This window comes from Rhopalosiphum maidis, chromosome 3 (genome assembly GCF_003676215.2).
Source record: "Rhopalosiphum maidis isolate BTI-1 chromosome 3, ASM367621v3, whole genome shotgun sequence".
Taxonomy (NCBI): Eukaryota; Metazoa; Arthropoda; class Insecta; order Hemiptera; family Aphididae; genus Rhopalosiphum; species Rhopalosiphum maidis.
Genome location: NC_040879.1, coordinates 17,778,624 through 17,800,896, shown reverse-complemented (window position 1 = coordinate 17,800,896; position 22,273 = coordinate 17,778,624). Strand labels below are relative to the sequence as shown.

Sequence of the window (22,273 nt, the reverse complement as noted above, 5' to 3'; positions counted from 1 at the left end):
AATAAATAGGACATGCTTGCTATACCTAGTGAACTCCCAATTGCGAACATTTAAATTTTTGACCTAGATATCGATGACTCGTTAGCGCACAATATAATCACTGAGTAACAAACATACTAATACTTACATTAATACCTATGTGGAAAACTTTACAAAATATATATATATTTAAATATGTATTCAAATTACTGGTAATATAATAAATTTAAGTAATTTTTATGTCGACTTTGAAAAATTTGAGTATAATGCAGTATTGCAAAATCACGTGTTATAACTTTCATTTAGGGCAAAATTGGTTTAGACATATTCAACAACATAAATTATTATCAAGTGAGTACTTAAACAATGACTCTGAAGGTGGCAAGTGGATGAAATGTTTTTTTGGATTAAGTTAAGTATTTACCCCCCTGACGAAGTTTCTGGTGGATTTTGTGATCTTACGTTAATAGCACCAAGTACTAAGTCTAGCTAGTACTATTTCTATATTTTCTGATTATATTTTAGAAAATTACGTAACATCGGACAGCAATTTTACTCTAACATTATGGGCTTTTGAACCTACTTGTGATCTCAAGACTACTGATGGCGCAGAAAATAATCGCAAACAATATAACAGTAAATTGTACACTGCTCATCCGCACATATATCAAGTAATCGACGTCATTATTGGAATTCTAGCTAGAGAATTAAGACAATCATATGGTCATTATGTAGCGTATAATTTGAGATCAAATGATCAATGGGAAATTTATGACGATTTAAAAGAACAAGTAATGCCAAAATCAAAAAATTTTAAAGTGAACGTAGAGATACTTTTTTATACAAGATAAAATATACTAATATAACAATTTTAGATTCTGAATTTTTTGTCTGTCATCACGTTTTGGAGTAGAAAATAATGCTTTAATTTTTGACTTTGGCCTCTCTTTGAAAAGGAAAATTCATCTAGATAGTACTTTTTTTTTTGGGGGGGGGGGGTCAAAAGTAAAAAATGTCCAGTAGTTTTCAAAAGCATCAGGTAAAACCCTACAAAAATAAAAACGGGAATTTATACGCATAACACTTTTCGACAAAATCTATTTTTTGATTTTGCTGTAACTCAAAAACGAATCATTATAAATACTTGAAATTTTCATCAATTATTTATATTAGCGTTATCTATTTACGATTAAATTTTCAAAATTTTTATAATTTATATCGAAGATTAAAAAACTCAACACAAGGTTCTCCATAACTTTTTCTTCAAACAACTATAAAAAATAATTCCAGCGTCAATATAGCAAAAATTGTATGAGCATATAAAATGTATTTAAAAAAAAGAAAACTTACAGACAACTTTGTATTAGGTTTTTAACCTAAGTACAAATCACAATATTTTTATGAATTTTCAACATCAAAATTCCTTGCAAATTTTCGCGATTTTGACATATTTCATAAACATTAGAACTTCAAATGCTTATAAACAAAAATTTTGATTTTTTTTTTAGTATGATAAGTACAACCTTGTATTCAATTTTAAAAGTTTTTTGAATTGCCAAATTTTAAAATCAACACATTCTTAAGCATCGTTTAGAATCTAAAAATAAGTTTTCGTTAATATAACGGCAAATGCTATTAATTCAATACCTTTTTACAATTGTTAAATTGAGAAACAACAAAATATTGATAATTCACAATATGTAAAATATATTTATTTTATTTACTTATAATATGTATATCTTGCATAGGTAGTGGAAATAATTATATAAGTCTAAAAAATGAAACTACTTTTTTGCTATACTAAATTGAATTTTTTTCTCTGATTTATACTATTTTAACTTAGTATCACATTATAACATCATATTAAATTAGTAATTTAAAACACGCTATCTTATTTAAAGGTACAATTGTACGTGTCAATATTTCAGTTGATTTCGTTATTTTGACAGTCCACGATATTACCATAAAAACAAGATAGAATAATAATCATATTATTTATTTAAAAATGTTCCACTAGATTCTTATACTGAAATTGTTTGACCATTTTATTGAAAATACATTTCGTTAATTCTAAGTCGTAGTAAGGATCGTGGGGGTACAATCCTTTGTGTTGTTTTGAACATATCATTGTATGTGTTTCTACTAGATTCAACATCCGTCCTTGTTTATTATACGTTCCTAAACTGTACTCGTATATGATCCGTTTATCTCTCATTGTAATTAATTGTATGTAAAAATGTTGATTATTTGATACGTCCAAACATGTCATATTTAATAAATTATAGTTATAAATTTGTAATCTCTCTAAAATATCCATATCTGTGGACCCATTCCATAACACGATTATCGTTATTTTATTGTTATATGCTAAATAACGTTTAATAAATTCAGCGTTTAAATTGTCTGTATTGGTGCTAAGGCTGTTATGTAATTGTTTCAATAATGCAACTTGTAACTCTTGTTTTGAATACAGCTTGATAACTGAAATTGTTTTCCTTAATTCTTGATTATTCAATTGTCTAACATTTTGATTTAAGGCTAGTAAAAGAGGTTTTCCCTCCAATTTAATGGTTTTAAAATGATACGAACTATTTGAAATTGCACCGGATATTAAAACGATAGTGGTACTGTCAATTGCTGTGAACTCGAAGTCCATTAAAATAAATTGATGAGTTCGTTCTCTGAAATTTAATATAAAACGGTAAAAATTAAAAACAAATATAATATATTTGAATATATTTAGGTTATTTTACATGCTAGAACCAAACTAGGTACCTACTAATCTACTAATAAGGTTCTTCAAACTCAATACGGTTCTTCTAATATAACTATAGCGCATGTTATTAAATAAAAAATAAGCCATTCTGCAAGAGGCAAGCATTTAATAAGGATAATGAACTTAAGGTCAAATTAATTAAATGAATAATAAAAAAATAACCTAGAAGTGATCCAGTTGATGACACCCTGATGACAGTTTTTCCTAGTAGGCATTCGTGAACAAATTTATTTTAATTTGTATTAAAAGTAACTTTAAACATAGTGATGATGATGCTGTTAAAACTACTGTTTGTTAAATTAAACTAAACTTTTTTTTTGCTATTATTATTTAGGTATTATTATTTTATGGACTCATATCAATTTTTATCTACATATTAATACATATTATTTAGACGACTTACGATTTCTTCATATTGGATGTCTCGTACATAATCTGTGTTTGTTAAAAACTCGTTGCTCAAAATATAAAATTGTTTCTTTGTGACTGTATTGATTCTATTTATTAAAAATATTATGCTTGAATTGTATATTGAAGGGTATGTATTTCGGCTATTGAAAAACTTCCCAGTATTCGGTAATAGATTGATATCTGACTCACTTTGTAAAATATAGTTTCAGGCGTGAAACACTAGTTTATTAAATAAAACTGTATATAAATTAACGAAATATTTAACTGCAAGGTGTTAATAATGGTTTTAAATACAACTATCATGCGAGTTGCTTAGTAACTTCACGAAGTCAAGAGTTGCAAGCATTTAAATTATTTATTATTGTTTATGTTGGTTTCACATGACTCTACAGTAAATATTAGGTAGGTATTTAAACATAATATCAGTATTAACACTTCAGAATATTTTGTTGTTAAATTTTATTTTTATAATAATACGTTTTGATTTTTTATTAATTATAATAACATCTTATCAAAAATGATTTTGTATTTATTATATTTATAATGAAGTGAATATCATTTTAAAATTTTGAATTTCGATGATGTTTAGCAACAAATGCACAGACAGTTATTTACAATTTACTATTATACTTTTATTTACTTTTTTTAGATTTATTAACTAACGATATAGGTATAAAATTGTTTTCTGAAAATGATCTTGATATCCTACAAGTATTATATAATGTAAGTAGGTACTATGTGAAAAAAACACTTATCAAAAGAGATTAATAAAAAAGTATTTACAACATGCAGTTTAAATAAATTAGAATTAAAAGAGTTTCTATTTTAAATAAAATGTTAAAAAAGGCAAAATAAAAGATTTATTAGAAAATAGAAAAGATTATTTATGAAAAATAATTTCAAAATTATAGTAAATGTTTAATTATATTTTTGTAAATGCCTACCAACACAATTTCAAATGAAAGAAATTTTTCTTCATTAAAGAAACTTGGACTATCTAAAGCTTAATAAGTGCCAAACAAGACTGAATACTTTCGCGACTCTTTACATTGAAAGTGACATAGATGTTGATTTTGATCATGTAATTGATGAATTTGACTAAAATACTAAAATTATCTAGGGGTTATGGATTCTGAGCATACGATGTAATGGGTAATTATGACCATATGCCGTGGAATGGCTTGGGATGGCTTTTTTCACATTGGCACTTACAATTTCCTAAATTACATACTTATGAGTTAATTTTTTTATCAGGCACTGGGTTCAGATGTATTAGAAAAACTCATTAAAAATGGTCTAACTGGAAAAAAAGCAGCCTTATATAAAAGAAATTAAACAAAAAATTAAATAGGGCCAGACTTGAATGATTTTTTTTTTTATTCTTAATTATAAAATTAAATATTCTACTCCCGAAGCTAAAGAATGTGTTCTCTGTGTAACTGAATGGCTGTAAAGTCTAATTTGTATTATATGTTAAACAAAGATGAAATTATTGAGTTTTATCTAACAAATAAGCCAAATGTTTATAAACCTGTCAATTATACATTTGTTCTAATGGCTTGAGGACTGGACTTATTAACCGGAAACAACCAATTGAATACTTTTTATTATTAAATAGTTTCATCGGATATGACTTGCAGAATATTATTTTTTAAAACTTTTTAATGTAGGATTGGATGTAAAAATATTTATTACAGATATGGATTCGAACTTTGTTAGTTTTAGTAAAAATTCTAATGTTACACCAGCTTGGCCTTTTTTTAAAGTATGTGAAAATAAAATAATATATCTTTGATTCTTCCAATTTATTAAAATCAACAAGAAATATGTTTTTCAACACAATTTAAAATGCAATAATAATTTTATTAAAAAAAAAATACCTAATATCATTTTTTGAACAAGACAGCAAATGCAATTTAAGTGCAGCCCCAAATTTAACACATTCTCACATTTTCCCTGGTCTATTTGAGAAAATGAAAGATTTTTGGGTGCGCAAGTATTCAGTCAAAGTGTAGCAGTCGGCATGAATACTAGCCTTATTATAACAAATTGAAGCCTTCTTCAAAGGCAACAAAAGATTTTATTGAAAATACCTTACCTTGGGTGCTACTATTTTGAATACTTTTTGAAAAACATATGGTTCTTTAGATAATGTATCTCCGTGAAAATGTTTGAAATCTCTTTCCATCTGTAAGAACACTTTGAAAAGATCTTTTCACTATGAAAATGAATATTTATTGTAGAACCAATCAGCTACATAATCTGAAACATATTCAATACACCCATCTATTATTATTTATGGTGGTTATCCTGTATTCTGTTATAAAATGGGTAAGGACTTCACTAATAATATTAATAATTAATAGTTCCAAATTTGTAATTAAATACCCACTTTAAATTTATCAAGAATATCGAAGTTCAGGTCAGATTTATAAATATTTATGTTTTCCACAATAAGTGTATCATTATTGGGATCCGCTATAGATAGTAAATTGTAAATCATGTATGATTTGGCCTGTCAAAACTCTGTTCTGGCTTATTGTTAAATTAATTTAAAGTTAAGTCTAATACCACACCAGATAATGAATTACCTACCAGTATTAGAAAATCAAAAACATCATATCGCAACAAAAAATGCATCAAATAACAATGCAACAGTTACATCAAATGAATCTAATATACAACTGAATGACGGTAATAACATTATTCAAAATATCTTGCGATATGAACCAATGTTGAGTGATACCATCTAAATTTGCACGTACAGACTGCAATTTTTAATTATCTGGCCACGAAGTAATTTTGCGACATTGTTTACCGTCCACTTCCAATTTAAAGCTTGGGCGCCCATCATTAGACCGTGTATTGGTATGGACTTATTCAAGTCTGGAACAATCGATATGTAATTGGATAACTCATTAACTTTCAGCGATTTTTACAACTCTATCAACATGACGTTTTGTGATAACAGAGTACAGAGTAAAGTATTTGGGTGTACGTTACTGACGTCGAAATTTGACATCGGCATGCTCTACTAAGTTTTTCCTGTGTATCGTCTCAATTCATCGATGCATCAACGTGATGTATTAAATGTAAACAATCTTTATTTAACATAAACTTAGATTATAAAATTACAATATGTAAGATAATAAGGTGGTAAACGGTGTTACGACCTACTTCTGAATATCTCAAATATCCCTAACCGTCTGACAAGCACTTGCATTGATCTACCTGATAATGAACGGATAATAAAGCCATGATTTAGTATGCTTGTTGATTTGTATCCTTATCCGTGGGACATCAAGTTTCAACTTTTCCGTGAAGAAACAAACTTTTTTGTGAATATACTTTAATGGTTAGATTAAATAATAGAATGTTCACGCTCTTCGTCCTAACCTTAACATGTTGGTACTCTTAATTATTTGATAAAAACGTGTACAACGTACAATATTATAGGGTTTCTTAACAATTCGTGCGTTTTATTCATCGTCATTATCGCTTCTTTTATAGTTTCATTCGCGTTAGCATATTATAACATCTCCGCCGTTCCTATCGTTTTCATTCGTTTTAGACATACAAAACAGAATAATCACTACAATATATTGAATAATATCTTTTAATGTCATACCATTGTACTTATTTATAAATAAATAATTATGTATCTAAGCAGCAATCACAGTATACCGTAACGTTGGGCATTTTGCATGTTTATTTTAAGTAGCTTTATTATTATTCAATCATATATTATAAAGACAAGAAGTATTGATGAAAATAAATGTCAAGATTCACGTTATATTTTAACAACAAAAGCATATTTATATTTATACAATTTTATAGTGTCCTCGGAACGAACGAATAACGAAGATTTAACGGCGGCGCGAATTTTTAACAATTACAGTGATAAAGACTTCGAGGATCATTCGTGGGGTCATTTGTACGCTACGCTTGAGCCCATTATCGTTATGGAACACTTGTGTCCGGAAATCAATCGGTTGGTGTCATGCTTCACGTGCGGCTCGCAGACGTTGCCGCCATACCGATTATGCGTGGATGCGCACGTGGGCTGCCCCCCATGCACCAAGTACTTGTCGCGATGCGCTTGCGGTTGCCGTTTCCTCAGAAGGTCAAACACGACGTTTGACTGGTTGGTATCTGCCATGAAGTTACAGTGTAAGTACCGGACTAATTATTTGAACGACGGTCGGTGCTTATCTAAACCGGGACAAGTCGACTGTTCAAATAAATGGTTTTCCGTCCAGGAACTCCGCGATCATTACCAAACAGGCTGTGTTAGGAATTTGTTTACATGTCCGGTACAGGACTGCGGATACGTGGCCCGCGTTGACACCATAACTAATCATTACGAAACAGCTCATGGCCCGTTCGAGTTGCTCAGTCCCAGTGACTACCAACAGGCACCTAATTGCGTCATGTTCGAGTTACCGATCAAGTAAGTTTAGTGAGACTCTGTTTTGTAATATATAGTCTGTCCAGCGAGAGAACACATCGATTCTGCGTATCCCCCCGCGTCACCATGCTATCAAAACTGGTTCGCTTATGGCTGGGTATCATTAGGGAATGCGCAAAAAAACTGATTTTGGTTGGTTTGCGGCGCGTTCTCTCGTTGGACAGAGTATAGGTACGCTCATACCGCAACCACACCAACTCGGTATTTAATGTCTTAGTATTATTAAAACCAAACGAGTTTAAAATTAAAAACTACCACGCACTCGTATCAATCAACCCCCCCCACATAATTAACTTCATTTTTTAACTCTTGATCAATCAAAAGTTATGTTTCTCGAGTCATCTAAATAACTATACTTTATAGGTACCCTTATTATAAATATTACAAGCTGAAAATAGTGTATGTTTGAACTCATACATTTTTAATACTACTGTATCGATTAGAATAAGTGTTGTTTATAATTCTTATAGTTTGGTATAGGGTGGTTTAACATTTGATTTTCACGAAAATCGAATATTTTTTTGCTTACATATAAAATTTGTATTTGATTTCAGAAATCGATTTTAGAAACAAAAATAGATTATCGAATGTTTAATTGTTTTTCTATTTTAGTATTTTATTACCATGCGCTATTAATTATTAATTAGTGATTTAGGAAAAACTTTCTTTTTTGATATGATAAATAGAATTTAATATTACTGACTACTGTACTTTATTCAATGAAAATATTAATATTTTAAAATAAATCAGCAACGAAAATATATGCATCATTGATTCCAATTACCCTTTTTAATACTTATTTAAATTATAAGTAAACCTTATAATTTATTATAGCAACAAAACAAACAAAAAACAATTAATAATGAAAACATAAATAAAAACCTTTGTAGAATTGTCTTGATTCACACATTTCAGATTTCACATTATATAAAATTGTAATAAAAAATAAATAAAATCAACTTTTTAAAATAAAAGTATGGGATTAACTTGACTTAAATAATTCAATTCAGTCTTCAAAATAAAAATAAAATAAAATTAACTTTCTAAAAAAAACAATTTCAACTGTAGTACCTAATTGGGCAATAAAATCAATGAAATATACTAAGTTTTATGGTACTCAGTAAAACAATCTTTGCATAAAACTTTGTTGCAAGTTGCACACATTATATTAGATCTTTAGTCATGTTTTTTGGTACTACATCTAAAACAGCGTCTATATGTAACAATTTTAGTTGCAATATGTGATTCAAAGGTTGAAATTACTTCCACATTTGATTTTGATCTTTTTTGCGATTGTGATATAGTAGGTCTTTTGCGAGATGAATAATTTGATAAGAGTTCATTTGCTAATGTAGATTTAAACTCAAATGGCTCCTATATTTTGTTTTATAACTATTGCAGCTTTTTTTATACATCAAAAACGAATTTACTATAGATGTATCTAATAAATAATAAAATAGTTTTGCCCACCAACGGCGTCATTTTTGACAAATACTGTGGGCAGCCATATATTGGTCAAATTTATCAACACCCCCCATATATCTATTGTAATCTGCAATACTAGTTGGACATGAAATTGCTATCTTTTTACCTCTAGAATTTTTTCTGTGTACAATTTCTGAGAGGGAAGCATTATGCATACTGTTAATTACAGTTACTGGTTTTAAACCCCTGTCCTTCCATCTACAAATACTATCATCACACTGAGTCTATTCAATATCTCCAGGCTTATAAAATGAATCTTTTTTCATCAAATCTTTTAGGTAATATTTTTTATTTATTCGAAAAGGCCCACATGAGAACATATCATTATTTAATAACTTTTTAGCAAGTGGCAAACTAAAAAAAACTTTAACTTTAACTTTTTAACTTTAAAAACCTTTTTACTGTCATAATACTTGCAACTCTATCACAAAAAAAGTTTTTATCATTAGACCAATAATGACGAATGCTTGGTAATGAATGGAAACCCATAATTATAAGTATACCAATGAATGCTTTAATCTCTTCAGGAGTTGTATCTAACAAATTATTACATTGTTCAGCATAAAGATTTGATTCTCTAACAATTAAATCAATAAGAGAAAATATTTTTTCCCAAATTTTTACTGGAGTTAATTGAAAAATATTATCACTAATAGGACTTTTCATTTGGAAAGTTGATTTTGAAAAATATTCATGTTGTTTACCAATTTTGGTAAAATTAAATGTATTAGTGTTGGAATCTTTTCTCAATTCATTGTCTTCATAACTACTATTAGATCCTACATTTGCAATATTTCTTTCATTCAAATCAGTATAACTATCATTAGCATCGTCATCACTAAAATTAATATTAATTTCATTTGATAGATGATATAGCTTATAATCTTTGTCTTTATCCGTATCATCTGCGTCTGACTCAGAATTTGAACCCCATTCATCTGTAATATAAGTTTTCAATTATGTAGGTACATGCATGACATAAATAATTAAAAACTAAAGATCCATACTTAACAGATCTGTAGCTGTTTCAACAACTTTGAATGAGCTTCGTCTAGTTCTAGAATTATAACCACTTGAAGATGGTTTATCTTGATCAGAAATACTGGCATTCACTGTGAAAAAATATAAGTTTATTATACACATTCACAACTTTTATTATTATATTTTAAATGTACACTTTTATTGATTTTATAAATTATTAATTTTATTATAATTATAAATATATATTTATATAAAAAAATAAAGATACAATAAATACATATTTTATATATATTACAATTTATTTATAAAACATAGTAAAATTAATAAAATATGTTAAAATAACTTGCCTAAAATAGTAGTATATTGTCCACAAACTTCAATATTTTCACATTGATTAGTTGTTTGCATACTTGATCTTGTTCTTTTGCCTTAACACATGTAAAAATTATACTATATCATAAAAATAGCATCTGTCTAGTGCCTATTTTAGATTCACAATTTAATACCCATTAAAAGTTCTATATATTATTACCTGAGGATGTTATTTGTCGACTAATTGGTGTAATATCATCAGCATCAGAATCTCCACAAATGTTTGAATCTATTGCCATATCATCTTTTATATTAAATAACTCAAATAATATATCTTGATTCTTAAGTTTATAATCCATCTGCAATAAATTTAAAAATTAAATAAATTATTCATTAAAAATTCACAATAAAGTGAAAATATAAAGTTTGTGGTGTATGTAATATACTTACTGTATATATATATATTGATTCCTTAAGACTTATTTGTTAAATTGATACATACTTTGAGTTCCTAACAGCATTCAATCTTTTGTTGTAGTCATTTTAGTTTGAGTAAAAAAAAATTGATATGAAAAATGTGTTACGAAATATTAATAGTAGCACTTGAAGTATAATATGATATTTCATTATCACACTAAAATAAAGAACAAAAACTAAGCTATTTAATCATACAGATTACAGATAAATTAAATGGTTTTATCAACAATAAATTTCAATTGAAAGAAAATTATAAATAACTCTCAGAATAATCAGATACCGTGAGTGGCAGTGGGAAATTATTTCCCACCCGGAACGTTTTATTTCAATAACTTATTACTAGAGTGCGCTAGGGTAATCATACCTATTTAATAATAAACGCAGAAAATAATGAACATTCGTTTGATATAAGTGGGAAATTATTTCCCTAAGATCACAAGCTACAGGATTTTTTTTTTCTAATGTGGGAAATAATTTCCCTTTACCCTATAAAGGGTTAAAAAATTTCAGACACATTAATAACTTCAGATAATTTTAAAAAATGTATGATGCCATTGAACTTTTATTCGTGTATTGCCAATACCTTTAAAATCCTATTATACTCGTATCTAGGAATTTTCAAAAATTAATTGAATTATTCCTTCAGAAAGTTTAGTACTAAAATCAACGTATTATAATTGAATTCTTTTTGAGTTTTTTAACATTAGGTTATTACTGTAATGGTATGTTATTTTTATTAAAAATCTTAGAATTTTTTCAACATCTTTTACCAAATGTGAACATGATCCTACGGTTGGTAAATACAGCTCCCATTAGTATATAATCTTATAAACGGACATTTAGTAAATTAAATGTTTTGAATATTTTTTATTATTATTATTTACTGAAGTCAGTAAATTTCCGTGCATTGTACAATATTCTTGTTGTCTGTAAAACTCAAAAAATACTCATTTAATTTTGACGAAAATATCAGAGATTATTCCTAAAAATATCAGAAAAATTTAGTAGTTTGAACCACGTTTGAAAATATACCAGGTTCATAAATCAAGGTAGGTATACACCTATGCTGATTAATCCATAATTTGAGGTAATGTCCATTTTTTGGACTTGAATGATAAAAATTAACAAGTTGGTTGTATTTGCAAATTTTACTCATTGTTTAGTTGGAGAAAGACCAATAGTAGTACGCCAAATTTTTTTTTACTAAATTTGATTTTCCACTTAAGCTTACAATATTATTAAAAACAAATTCAACTTGATTAACAGTTATATATTCTGAATCATTTTTAGTTCTAGTTTCTTCAGTTCATTATTTGAATCTTTAAATTAAAATAAAATAAAATAAATGCATAACTTATTACTACTATAAATAGAGCTATTATGATGTATTAATCCAACATAATAACAATAAGTGTTATATATATTTTTTACTTTGATTTTAACATTCAATATCCAAAACTTTATTTAAACTTTCCTATATGCTTGATTCCTATTTAAAAAATATCATATACATTATATCTAACACTTTTCTGAGTAGACTGAAGATTACTCTGGATCTTTTATTGTTATCATACAATAGATATGGTATTTCCTTCACTTTCACTGTTGTCGCAACCACTCATCTGTACATATTATAATAATTTATAACATTAGAACCAATTGAATTATCATAACTCATACTTTTAAAATGTATTGCCAATTAAAAATCATAATAATATCATAGAAAATACACAATAATTTTAAATATAAAAGTTATATAGTAATTTTTTTATAATATAATATTATACCATAGCCTAACGAAATTTGTGTATCTAATCCTATTTTATAAAATATGATTAAATTATAACCGATACATTGTGTTCGTTTTTTTCTACGTTAAAAGCTTGAATAAAATATCTAAAATAATTAGTCTTAATTTTTTTTTTTATGTAAGCGTTTGAAGTCCAAACTTTAACAAAATTCGTCAAAACGACGAATATTGTTATTAAAAATACATAATTTGTTTAAATTTTATATTGCTTCAAAGCTTAAAAATTAAATGCAAGGTTTTACTAAAAGTTTTATATTATTGAAAAAACATTTTAAAGAATCTTTAATGATAAAATGTATTTTGTATTTAATTCTTAAGTCGGAGACTAATTGTCCGAGTATAAAATTATGACGGGGACCTATTGTCCGCATACTGACGCACACGTATCAAATTATGGGTACCTAACCTACGTTATAGTGTGTATACAGAAGGCAAACAATAATAATACTGGGTTTTTCAAAATGATTAATCAGATTTTAGTGGATTCGAAATCTTGAATTTATAGTTTGTGGTGATCGATCTACCAATTCTCAACCTTTTTTTTTTTTTGACTTTCGGTAGATTGCGTTGAGTTTCACTTGAGCCGAGTGGCGCGCCTCTACCAGTTGTTGCATTGTAGATCCGTCGTTGCGGTACCTACTTTATCCCTGACCACACTGTATTCCGGATTTTGTGAAGTGAAGTATATAAATACTGTCTTTTACGATCGGGTTCGGTGATGGTGACGTCAATATAATATATTACGTTAATAATAATACTATAATAATTCCATAATTATTATAAAATATAATATATTTTAGCTTGGCAGTGTAAGAAATTTTACCGAGTTTATACTATGTAATAACGTATTTATTTGAAATTTTTTGCATGTAGGAAGCAGGTTAAATTAAAAAAGATTTTCAATGGATACTTTATGTTCAGCGTTAAGCCATATCGTCGCATGCAACGAAACTCCAACTCACTATTGTCTATGCAAAATATCAATCCATCAGACTTATTTCAGTACAGATACACAGCGCAAGAGTCGTATCAGAATATGATTACGATCACTGTAACATTAATGGAGCCTCACAAGTCTCGGTCCAACATATAATATGTTATGGCATTGCAGTTAATTTATGAATAATGTATACCAAGTATAATAATGTCTTATACTTTTATATTATACCTGACAATACTGCAAAATATTCATTATTATTATTATTATTATTATTATTATTATTATGAATCAACAATTTTATTGCATTAGCCACTTTTTAATCGTTATATATAGTTAATTTAATTAATATTTTCATCAGAAATAATAGATATTTATTGAGCTGTGTTATATTTATTTTTAGTCTAGTTTTTATTTTCTTAGCTAGGGTTTATTGGTTAGCCAAAAAAAAATCTGATGAACAATGAAATTTTTATTAAAAAATGTACACAGAAGTTCACATAAAAGATTACGTTTTCATAAATTTTCATCGAATACTGATTTTACTTTTTGAGGGGTTACAATTGACTTGGAAAAAACCCCTATTAATGTGATATATTAATGTGGAATAAGGTGGTTCATTTAGTGATTGCTACCAAAATAAATGGCTTTTTTGAATAAGAAGATATCAAATCTAAACTTATACTAACTTAAAAAGAAAAATAATTTAAGTTGCATAAAACATTGCAGTAGGAAACTAAAAGTCCCCCAACAAACAGATACCTAACTAGAACATCTTTTAGAAATAAATAAAAATGAAAAACAATATTATATTATATAAAAAATCCAAATAATTCTGGTGGAAAATAAATATATAGCACAAATAACTCTAAGAACCTAATAGATGAATACCTTTTGGAAATTGATGAATACAATAAATAAATATTATTTTGTTTAATAATCTCGATAGCAAGTTTTGTATTTCTTAAGTAGAACAAATCCATTTTGTTCTTTCTGGTTTTTTTTAGTTGAAAACATAGCATATCATCTATTACCGTCCTGAATTGGTTGATGTTTGGATTCATTAAGTCTCATATATATTGAGATATGTGGCTTATGGTTACTGATTTCAGAGTTTGATATTTTTTTCATTGTGGATGAAAATTGCACATCATCTAATTTGATAGATAAGAAACCTTGGTAAATCTTAATTATTTAATTTTTTATCGTCTGTATCCAATTCTTTATAAATAATAAATAAATTGGTAACACGGAAATCAATAAAGTGAAAAAATAGTCTAATGTACCCCTTATGACTCGTTTTGTCACAATGATAATCTTTTTTTAGACGGTAAAAATTGTCAACAAAGATGACATTTGAATTATAATCCTTCAATGCTAAGGGACATAGACCTTTTAAAGTACTTTCTTCTTTCTCTTCCCTGTTAACGAATATTTTTTTCATCTGGAGAATGAAGAGAATATAAGATACTAGATTTTCCATCTTTCTATTTATAAAAAGCCAATCTCCTATTATTTGCTGCCCAATTATAATCACCTCTTTTCATCTGGTTATCTCTTTTAAGTGTCGGAAAAAAATTTTCTATTACATCTAACAGTTCTACTTACATAAATATTTTTTTCAACAGTTTCAAAAAGTATATTACTTGAAAAACAAATGTTTATTTATACAACATGATTTTGTTTTCCAATTATTTACATAAATTCATTACATTCCCTACCTCTAAAATCATATTCAAGAATCTCTTTCTTTTTTACCTGTATATTCTTCATATTTTAAATTGTCCTCAGAACTTTCACACAACATCCACATCTTGTACCCCTTATTTACTGACTGGGTTAACTTTGATATATTGCTTCGATCGTCGTCTGACAAATTGTCCATTTGGGGCTGTTACTGATTAGGTGGGTAAAAGTTCGGGTCATCATCTGAATCGTCAATTATAGAAAAATCAGAATTGTGGCCACTTTCACTTATCTCAAGCAGGTGTTGTATTCTTCGTTCTTCTTCCGAGTCCATCACAGAACAATATGTAATTTAATTTGAATAACAAAACTGAGACCAAATGTTTACTGACGTATTCTTGTAATATGTGTTGATAGTTTATAGTGTATATGTTATTTTTTTTTTTTTCGTGTCAGGCGCATAGTGTAACAGTAATAATAATAATGATATAAGTTGTTAAAAAAATTAAAAACAAATAGATAAATAAAAATTAACTTTAAAATAAACATTTCACAATATTAATAAATAAGGTAAAATAGAAAGGTACGTTAATGGTGGATTTATATTATTTCTGCCCAGATGCGGGCTACGTTAATTCCTTGGCTTGTGCCTTTGTGAATGTCTTCTGGGGTGCAGGTTTGGGAGCAAGCTGTGCATGTGATAATGTGTTGCATTGTCTGTACTTCTCCACATATGCACAAGGTGTCTGTGCTATCTAGCAATCCCCATTTTATTAGATTGTCTTTCGTTCGTCCAATTCCTGTCCTAAGTCTGTTTAGTGTTCGCCAAACCGGCCATGTTTCATTATGACCAGATGGGAGCGACTCGTTCGGCACCCAGCTGGAGGTACTGCTTATCTCATTTCTCCATCTGGTCGTTCTTTCTACTTCAAGATGTGTTGATGAGATGGCTTTTGTATGGTTCATGAAACTCTTCCTGGATTTAAGGCGAGGGAGTTGTGGAGTTATACCGTACATAGGGTGTCGTGGATCTGCTGTTATTTTCGTTCTCTCCCAGTCTGCTTGCGTGGATCTTCTTATTGGCGGAGGGGCTATTCCTGAAAGTATATATAATTGTTCTACCGGCGTATTTTTTAGGCAACCAGTTATGAGTCGGCAGGACTCGTTTAGTGCGACATCGACCTTTTTAGTATGTGCTGACCTGCCCCATACTGGACTGGCATATTCTCCCGCTGAAAAACATAAGGCTAATGCCGTAGTTCTTAGGACGTGGGGATTACAGCCCCATGTGGAGCCACTGAGCTTCCGCAATATGCCATTTCTTGTCATTATTTTATGTTTGGTGTTTTCGCAATGGAATCTGTAGGTGAGAGATCGGTCTAGTGTTATTCCGAGATATTTTGGACACTGTGTATTAGTGATTTTCGTCTCATTCCAGTAGACGTTAAGGATACGGTTGGCACATCGATTCCTTAGGTGGAAAGCACATACTTGTGTTTTGCTTGGATTGGGTTTTAGGTAATTGCGTCTATAGTATTTTCCGAGAATGTCCAAAGTAGTCGATAGTTTTTCCTCTACATTTTCAAACTGATCGTGTTGTACGGTGATTGCTGTGTCGTCTGCGTAAATATAATGTTTTACGTCGCTATCTGTGGATATTGGTTGATCGTTGGTATAAATGTTAAACATAGTGGGGGCTAGCACGCTTCCTTGAGGGAGACCATTTCTGGAGATTCTCCACTTACTATTCTTGCCTTGGTGATTTACGAAAAATCTTCTGTTGCCTAAAAGGGCTTCGAAAACTCTTACAAACTCGTAATCCAGGGTAATATCATATAGTTTCTTTAACATTAGTCTGTGGTTCACCGTGTCGTATGCTGCCGTTAGATCTATGAGCGCCACGCCTGTGACTTTCTTGTTCTCGAAACCGTTCTCGATTGTTTGGGTCAGGTTGAGTATCTGTCCTGTACATGATTTTCCTGGGCGGAAACCAGCTTGTTCTTTAATTAGTGTGCTGTCTACGAAGGGGACTAGGCGGTTAAGCAGCATTCTCTCGAAAAGTTTGTACGTGTGGCACAGAAGGGATATTGGGCGATAGTTCTTTGGATCATCCGTATCTTTCCCTGGTTTTAATAAGGCTATAATTTTTGTTTTCCTCCATATTTTCGGTATGTTTTTCCAGTTTCTTATTTCGTTATATAGAGCGAGTATCCAGCGTTTGGCTTTCGGCCCAAAATTGCGGATCTGTTCGACAAAAATATTATCTAGTCCAGCTGCTTTCCTAAGTTTCATTGTCTCTATAGCTATGTTCAATTCATCCTCTTCGAAAGGCCGGCTGAGGTGGTTTCCTTCTTTTTCTTTGTTTCGTATTATTCTTTTATTAGGTTTATCTTCTTGTTTAAGTCTTTGGGGTTTACCATTTAGTAGTAATTGGTTTGCGATTTGATCGGGAGTGACGTTAGACAGTCCTTTCGCGCTAGTAGGATCACTGTTTAATCTTTTAATTAGGCCCCATGCCTTTTTACTACTATGTTTCATGTCTGTTTTATTTAGAAGCTCATGCCATTTATTCCTAGTGTATATGTTATAATACCGATAAAAAATAATGTGGTAATATCTAATATCTATTTATAAGATCATAATTATAGAAAAATAATATTACCTATATCGCCTAATATCTTTTTATGCTGTATGGGGACAGTACAACTTGCTCTTTCATATGGTACCATTGAAAAAAAAAAACTACTGCTATAGCAGTATTATCCAAAAGTGTCCCCTTACTGATAATAAATCTTTATATAATTAACTCATTTTGTTATGGAATGTACATAAAACCGGTCGATCACTTTGAAATAATTTATTTAGATTAACAAACTTTGGCAAGACCCATTGTAGGAATTTCAAATAAATAAATATAGAAAGACCAAGTAATACTTTAAAAATGTCTTCGGCAGATTTTAACCATGGTAAAATTTTCCAAAATCTAAAAATTGAATGATCGTAATATAATAAAACGGGAACACCCTGTAACACATAAGTTATCCATGTCAAAATACACCTTGCGTTCTTTTTACTACTGATGAATGCCTACGTTATCTTGCAAAAACTAACGGATAGTACATGGATGGGAATTTCACTTAAGTTCCAACTTTTTTCCAACAATTATATGTAAGTCGCATTACAGGCCCGAGGCATTTTTATTACAGTTATTTTTTGTTTGTTACAAAACAAGAATCAAAAGACGTATGAGAATGTTTTTAATATAATTTTAGAAAATATAAATTTAAATCTGTGTCCTAGTGTTTTAAATATTGACTTTGAAAAAACTGTCATTAATGCGGCTAAAAATATTTTAAGAAACCAATTAGAATTTTAAATTCAAGAATGTTTCTATCATTTGTGCCAATTGCCAATCAACTCATAGAAATATCCAATCATTAAGTCTTGAGAAGCATTATAGGGAAAACCAATTTTTTAATACATTTTATCGAATGCTAAATGGGTTGGAATTTTTACCAATAAATGACGTACTAAAAAGGTTAATTTATTTAAAATCAATTATGCCACAAGAAGCTAATGAGTTAATGGAGTACTTTGATTCATCTTACATAGGGGGGAGAATTATAAATAATAATAATAGAAGTAACATTATTAGAAGAACCCTTGCTGCATTTCCTCCTTTAGTTTGGAATTTTCACAAAGTTACGTTAAACGATGACCAGTGCACTAACAACCAAACTGAAAGATGGAATCACAGATTCATTTATCTAAATTAATAAATCGTTCACATACAAGTATATGGTTACTCATAGAAAAGATACGATTAGAATTAGGAGTCGATGAAGTTAAAATTGAATTTGAGTAGTATAATAATAACGAAAGAAGTATTGAAATCTTCTTAAAATGTTTATCACTGACATTTATAAATTTTAATTAGGCAATATGTGTGTGTTAATACTGTTAACTATCTGGTTTGTTTTTTGGAAATTTTTAAATATACGACAATAACGAAAGAATTATTAATTTTTATTAATTATTTTTTTTTAATATTATAATCAATGTTGTAAATATACTTTTTATATCTGACTACCGCAATAACGAAATAATTGTTTATTTTTTTTTAAATATTATTATAATCATTGTTGTAAATATTTTTAAACAAGGTGTTTTAGTTATTTTGGACAATTTTACCATAGATATTTTTGGTTTTGGATAATTTTACCATGGACATTTTTACCTAGATTCAAGATTCAATATTATTTATCTACTATATTACAGTATATTTTTGCAGTTAAAAAAAACTCGTCGATTTCGAGTTCAATAAATACTACCAAATTAAAAGAATTAATTATAAGTTAATTTTATGTAACTAATTAAATAAATTAAAACTATGGAAACTAATATATTATTTTAACAACATAAATCAGCGAGCTGGTTCAAATACGTTGACGGGTCATAGGTTGTAGACCACTGGTTTAAACTTAAAAGGTTAAAGTGAAATAAAATTTAGCTAATAGCTTTTGTAACAATGACTAAAATCAAATCAAAAACAATTAATTTGTAGATATTTGTTGGGACGACTGAAGACTAGATGAAATATGTAGCATTTTTGCGTGGAATAAATTGCTTTCTTGCATTTTTATTCTATGTGTATTGAGTACAAAAAATATTCTCTGGGCAACATAAATGTCGTCTAGTATAGTTACAATATCCACTGGAGTACAGGCTACATGTACTTATTTATCCCCCTGTTTGTTTATTGTCAAACGTCAATACATCATCGTTTTCAGGTTTTTAAGCTTGTTGTTCCAGTATATTGTCTAGAAGCATATAACAGGTAAAAAATAAAATTATTTGTTTTATTTGTGAAGCAATGGTTAATAGTTTACACGCTTTGGTAGCTCACTTAAAGATAATTAATTTATTAAAACCTGATACTTGTTGTGAAGCGTTCTACTCTTAATTATTGAATTTTCTGTCTTTTTTTAAAAGACATATTTAAAAAAAATCATGTTTCTCAAAAATCAGAACGTTTGATTTTAAAAATGCAGTTCACTGCAGTTGAGCTTTTATATCAGACATCAGTCTACTGTTAAATTAATTTTAAGTTTTCATAACAGTAATAACTTTAATATTAGTAATATAACATTCATCCAATCTGGAATGAAAAAAAATGTTTTAATACCTATGACCTCAGTTTTTAAAAGATTAAATGAAAAACAGATTAATGAATCTTTACAACTTTCGAAATCTTTAAAATTTGAAACAGTCATTTTAGATCTTTTTATTTATTGTGGTACAAGACACCGCTTAAATAATTAATTAAAACAGAGTCTGTCACCTTTGCATCAATTTACTATAAATAATGAAATTGTACCAATAGATCACGCTAGTAGTAACCATATGATGAAAAAAATAACTAAAGGTGTTTTGTTCCAATAAAACAACAATTCAAATGGCTTTTTAAACATGATAATAATTTTAAATTACATTATGACTAAATTTCAAGTTTTATTCAAGGTAAATTACGGAAAGAAAATAAAACATTATATGAGGAAAAAATAGTATTTAAATACTTTTTATATTCTTATAAATTTAAAGTAAATAACCCCCTGGGTTCACATGCAAATGTTTAATCAATTGTTGCTGTATACTATAACTTTTCGGTTGCTACAAATGATTCTAAATGTTTAAGTATTTTTTTAGCAACACTAAAAAATCGTTTGGAAATTATAAATGTTTTAAAATTTTAATAAATTAATTAAATAATTTGAAAACATAGAATTGAATATGAGTCAAACAATTAAATTATTTAAGCTCGGTATTGTCCGAAAAAATGAAACTGAAAAAGAAATAGTAGCAAGAATCCTGTTTGGAAACAAATGTCTTAACGGACTCACAAAGATACTAAGGCCATGGTCCATATCGAGAGAAATAAAGTTACAATTATATACTACACTATTACGCCTTATAATTACATACGAATCAGAAACACGGATATTAAGAAAAACTGAGGGATGGAGAATAAGGAAAAACAAATAAATGGAGGATTCCTTTCAGAAGCTAAACATATTGGATATAATCCAGAGTAGGAGGCTTAAGTGGGCTGGTCACGCGTGGCGTAGTCAGAACAGACTACTGCATATGGTATTGGCAGAGAACCCAGTAGGAAACTTCTGTTGGGCGCCCCCGTTAAAGATGGGAAGATATAGTAAAAAGAGATGTAGAACCGTTGAATGGTGGCCCAGATTGGAGGACAAAAGCAGCGGAAGAGAGACCTAGAGGATTGGTTGTTCGACGGGATGGTCCCAGTGACCGGTAATACTCAAAAGAAAGAAAGATGAAGGATTAAACATATCTACTGAACATATTGATTTTCGTGTACATTTCTTATGGGCTGGTGTTGAGTGACAATTTAGGATTAAATAGTTTACTAGAATTCAGTAAGTAATTTTCTGCAAACGATTATTGTAGTTTTATATAATTATAAAAATATAAAAAAATAAAAATAAAGAAAAAAGCAGAGTAAAGAATGAATTAAAATGCGAAGAGTATCCGTCAATGAATCAAAAAAACAACAATTAGAGAAAGAAGAAACAAATGTGTCTGATGAGATACCTAAATATCGGTGATATAGATACTAGTATTACAAGAAAATATCAATATTTAATGCATAACTTTTTAAAAATGAAAAGGGTAGATCTGCTAACACTTGCTGTCACCATGAAAATTACATGAATATGATGCATGTCCACATACATTGAAGATTTATTGTACAGGGATGGTGAAATTAAATTTATATAGATATACTCTGTTTTCAAAAAAAAAAAAAAACGAAGAAGAAAGAATTGAGATGATTAAATATATTAATATAAATTAATATTAGGTGCTCTTCCTTTTACTCAATTATTTCTCCTTCGATTTTGTTTTTCACCATCACTGTACAATAAA

General features: G+C 28.8%; 2 protein-coding genes and 1 pseudogene across 2 annotated transcripts; 2 read left to right on the top strand and 1 right to left on the bottom strand.

Moving 5' to 3' along the window:
- Positions 1-137: 137 nt before the first annotated feature.
- LOC113557779 lies at positions 138-1,748 on the top strand (annotated as a pseudogene).
- Positions 1,749-1,978: 230 nt separating this feature from the next.
- LOC113559248 lies at positions 1,979-3,187 on the bottom strand. The gene is made up of 2 exons (XM_026964904.1): positions 3,159-3,187; positions 1,979-2,660 (listed from the first exon to the last, which is right to left on the bottom strand). The coding sequence occupies exons 1-2, from the start codon at positions 3,185-3,187 to the stop codon at positions 1,979-1,981; spliced, it is 711 nt and encodes a 236-aa protein (XP_026820705.1).
- Positions 3,188-7,128: 3,941 nt separating this feature from the next.
- LOC113557778 lies at positions 7,129-13,792 on the top strand. Its single transcript, XM_026963332.1, has 2 exons — positions 7,129-7,616; positions 13,573-13,792. Exons 1-2 carry the CDS (start codon positions 7,129-7,131, stop codon positions 13,790-13,792), a joined length of 708 nt encoding a protein of 235 aa, XP_026819133.1.
- The last annotated feature ends 8,481 nt before the right edge of the window (positions 13,793-22,273 follow it).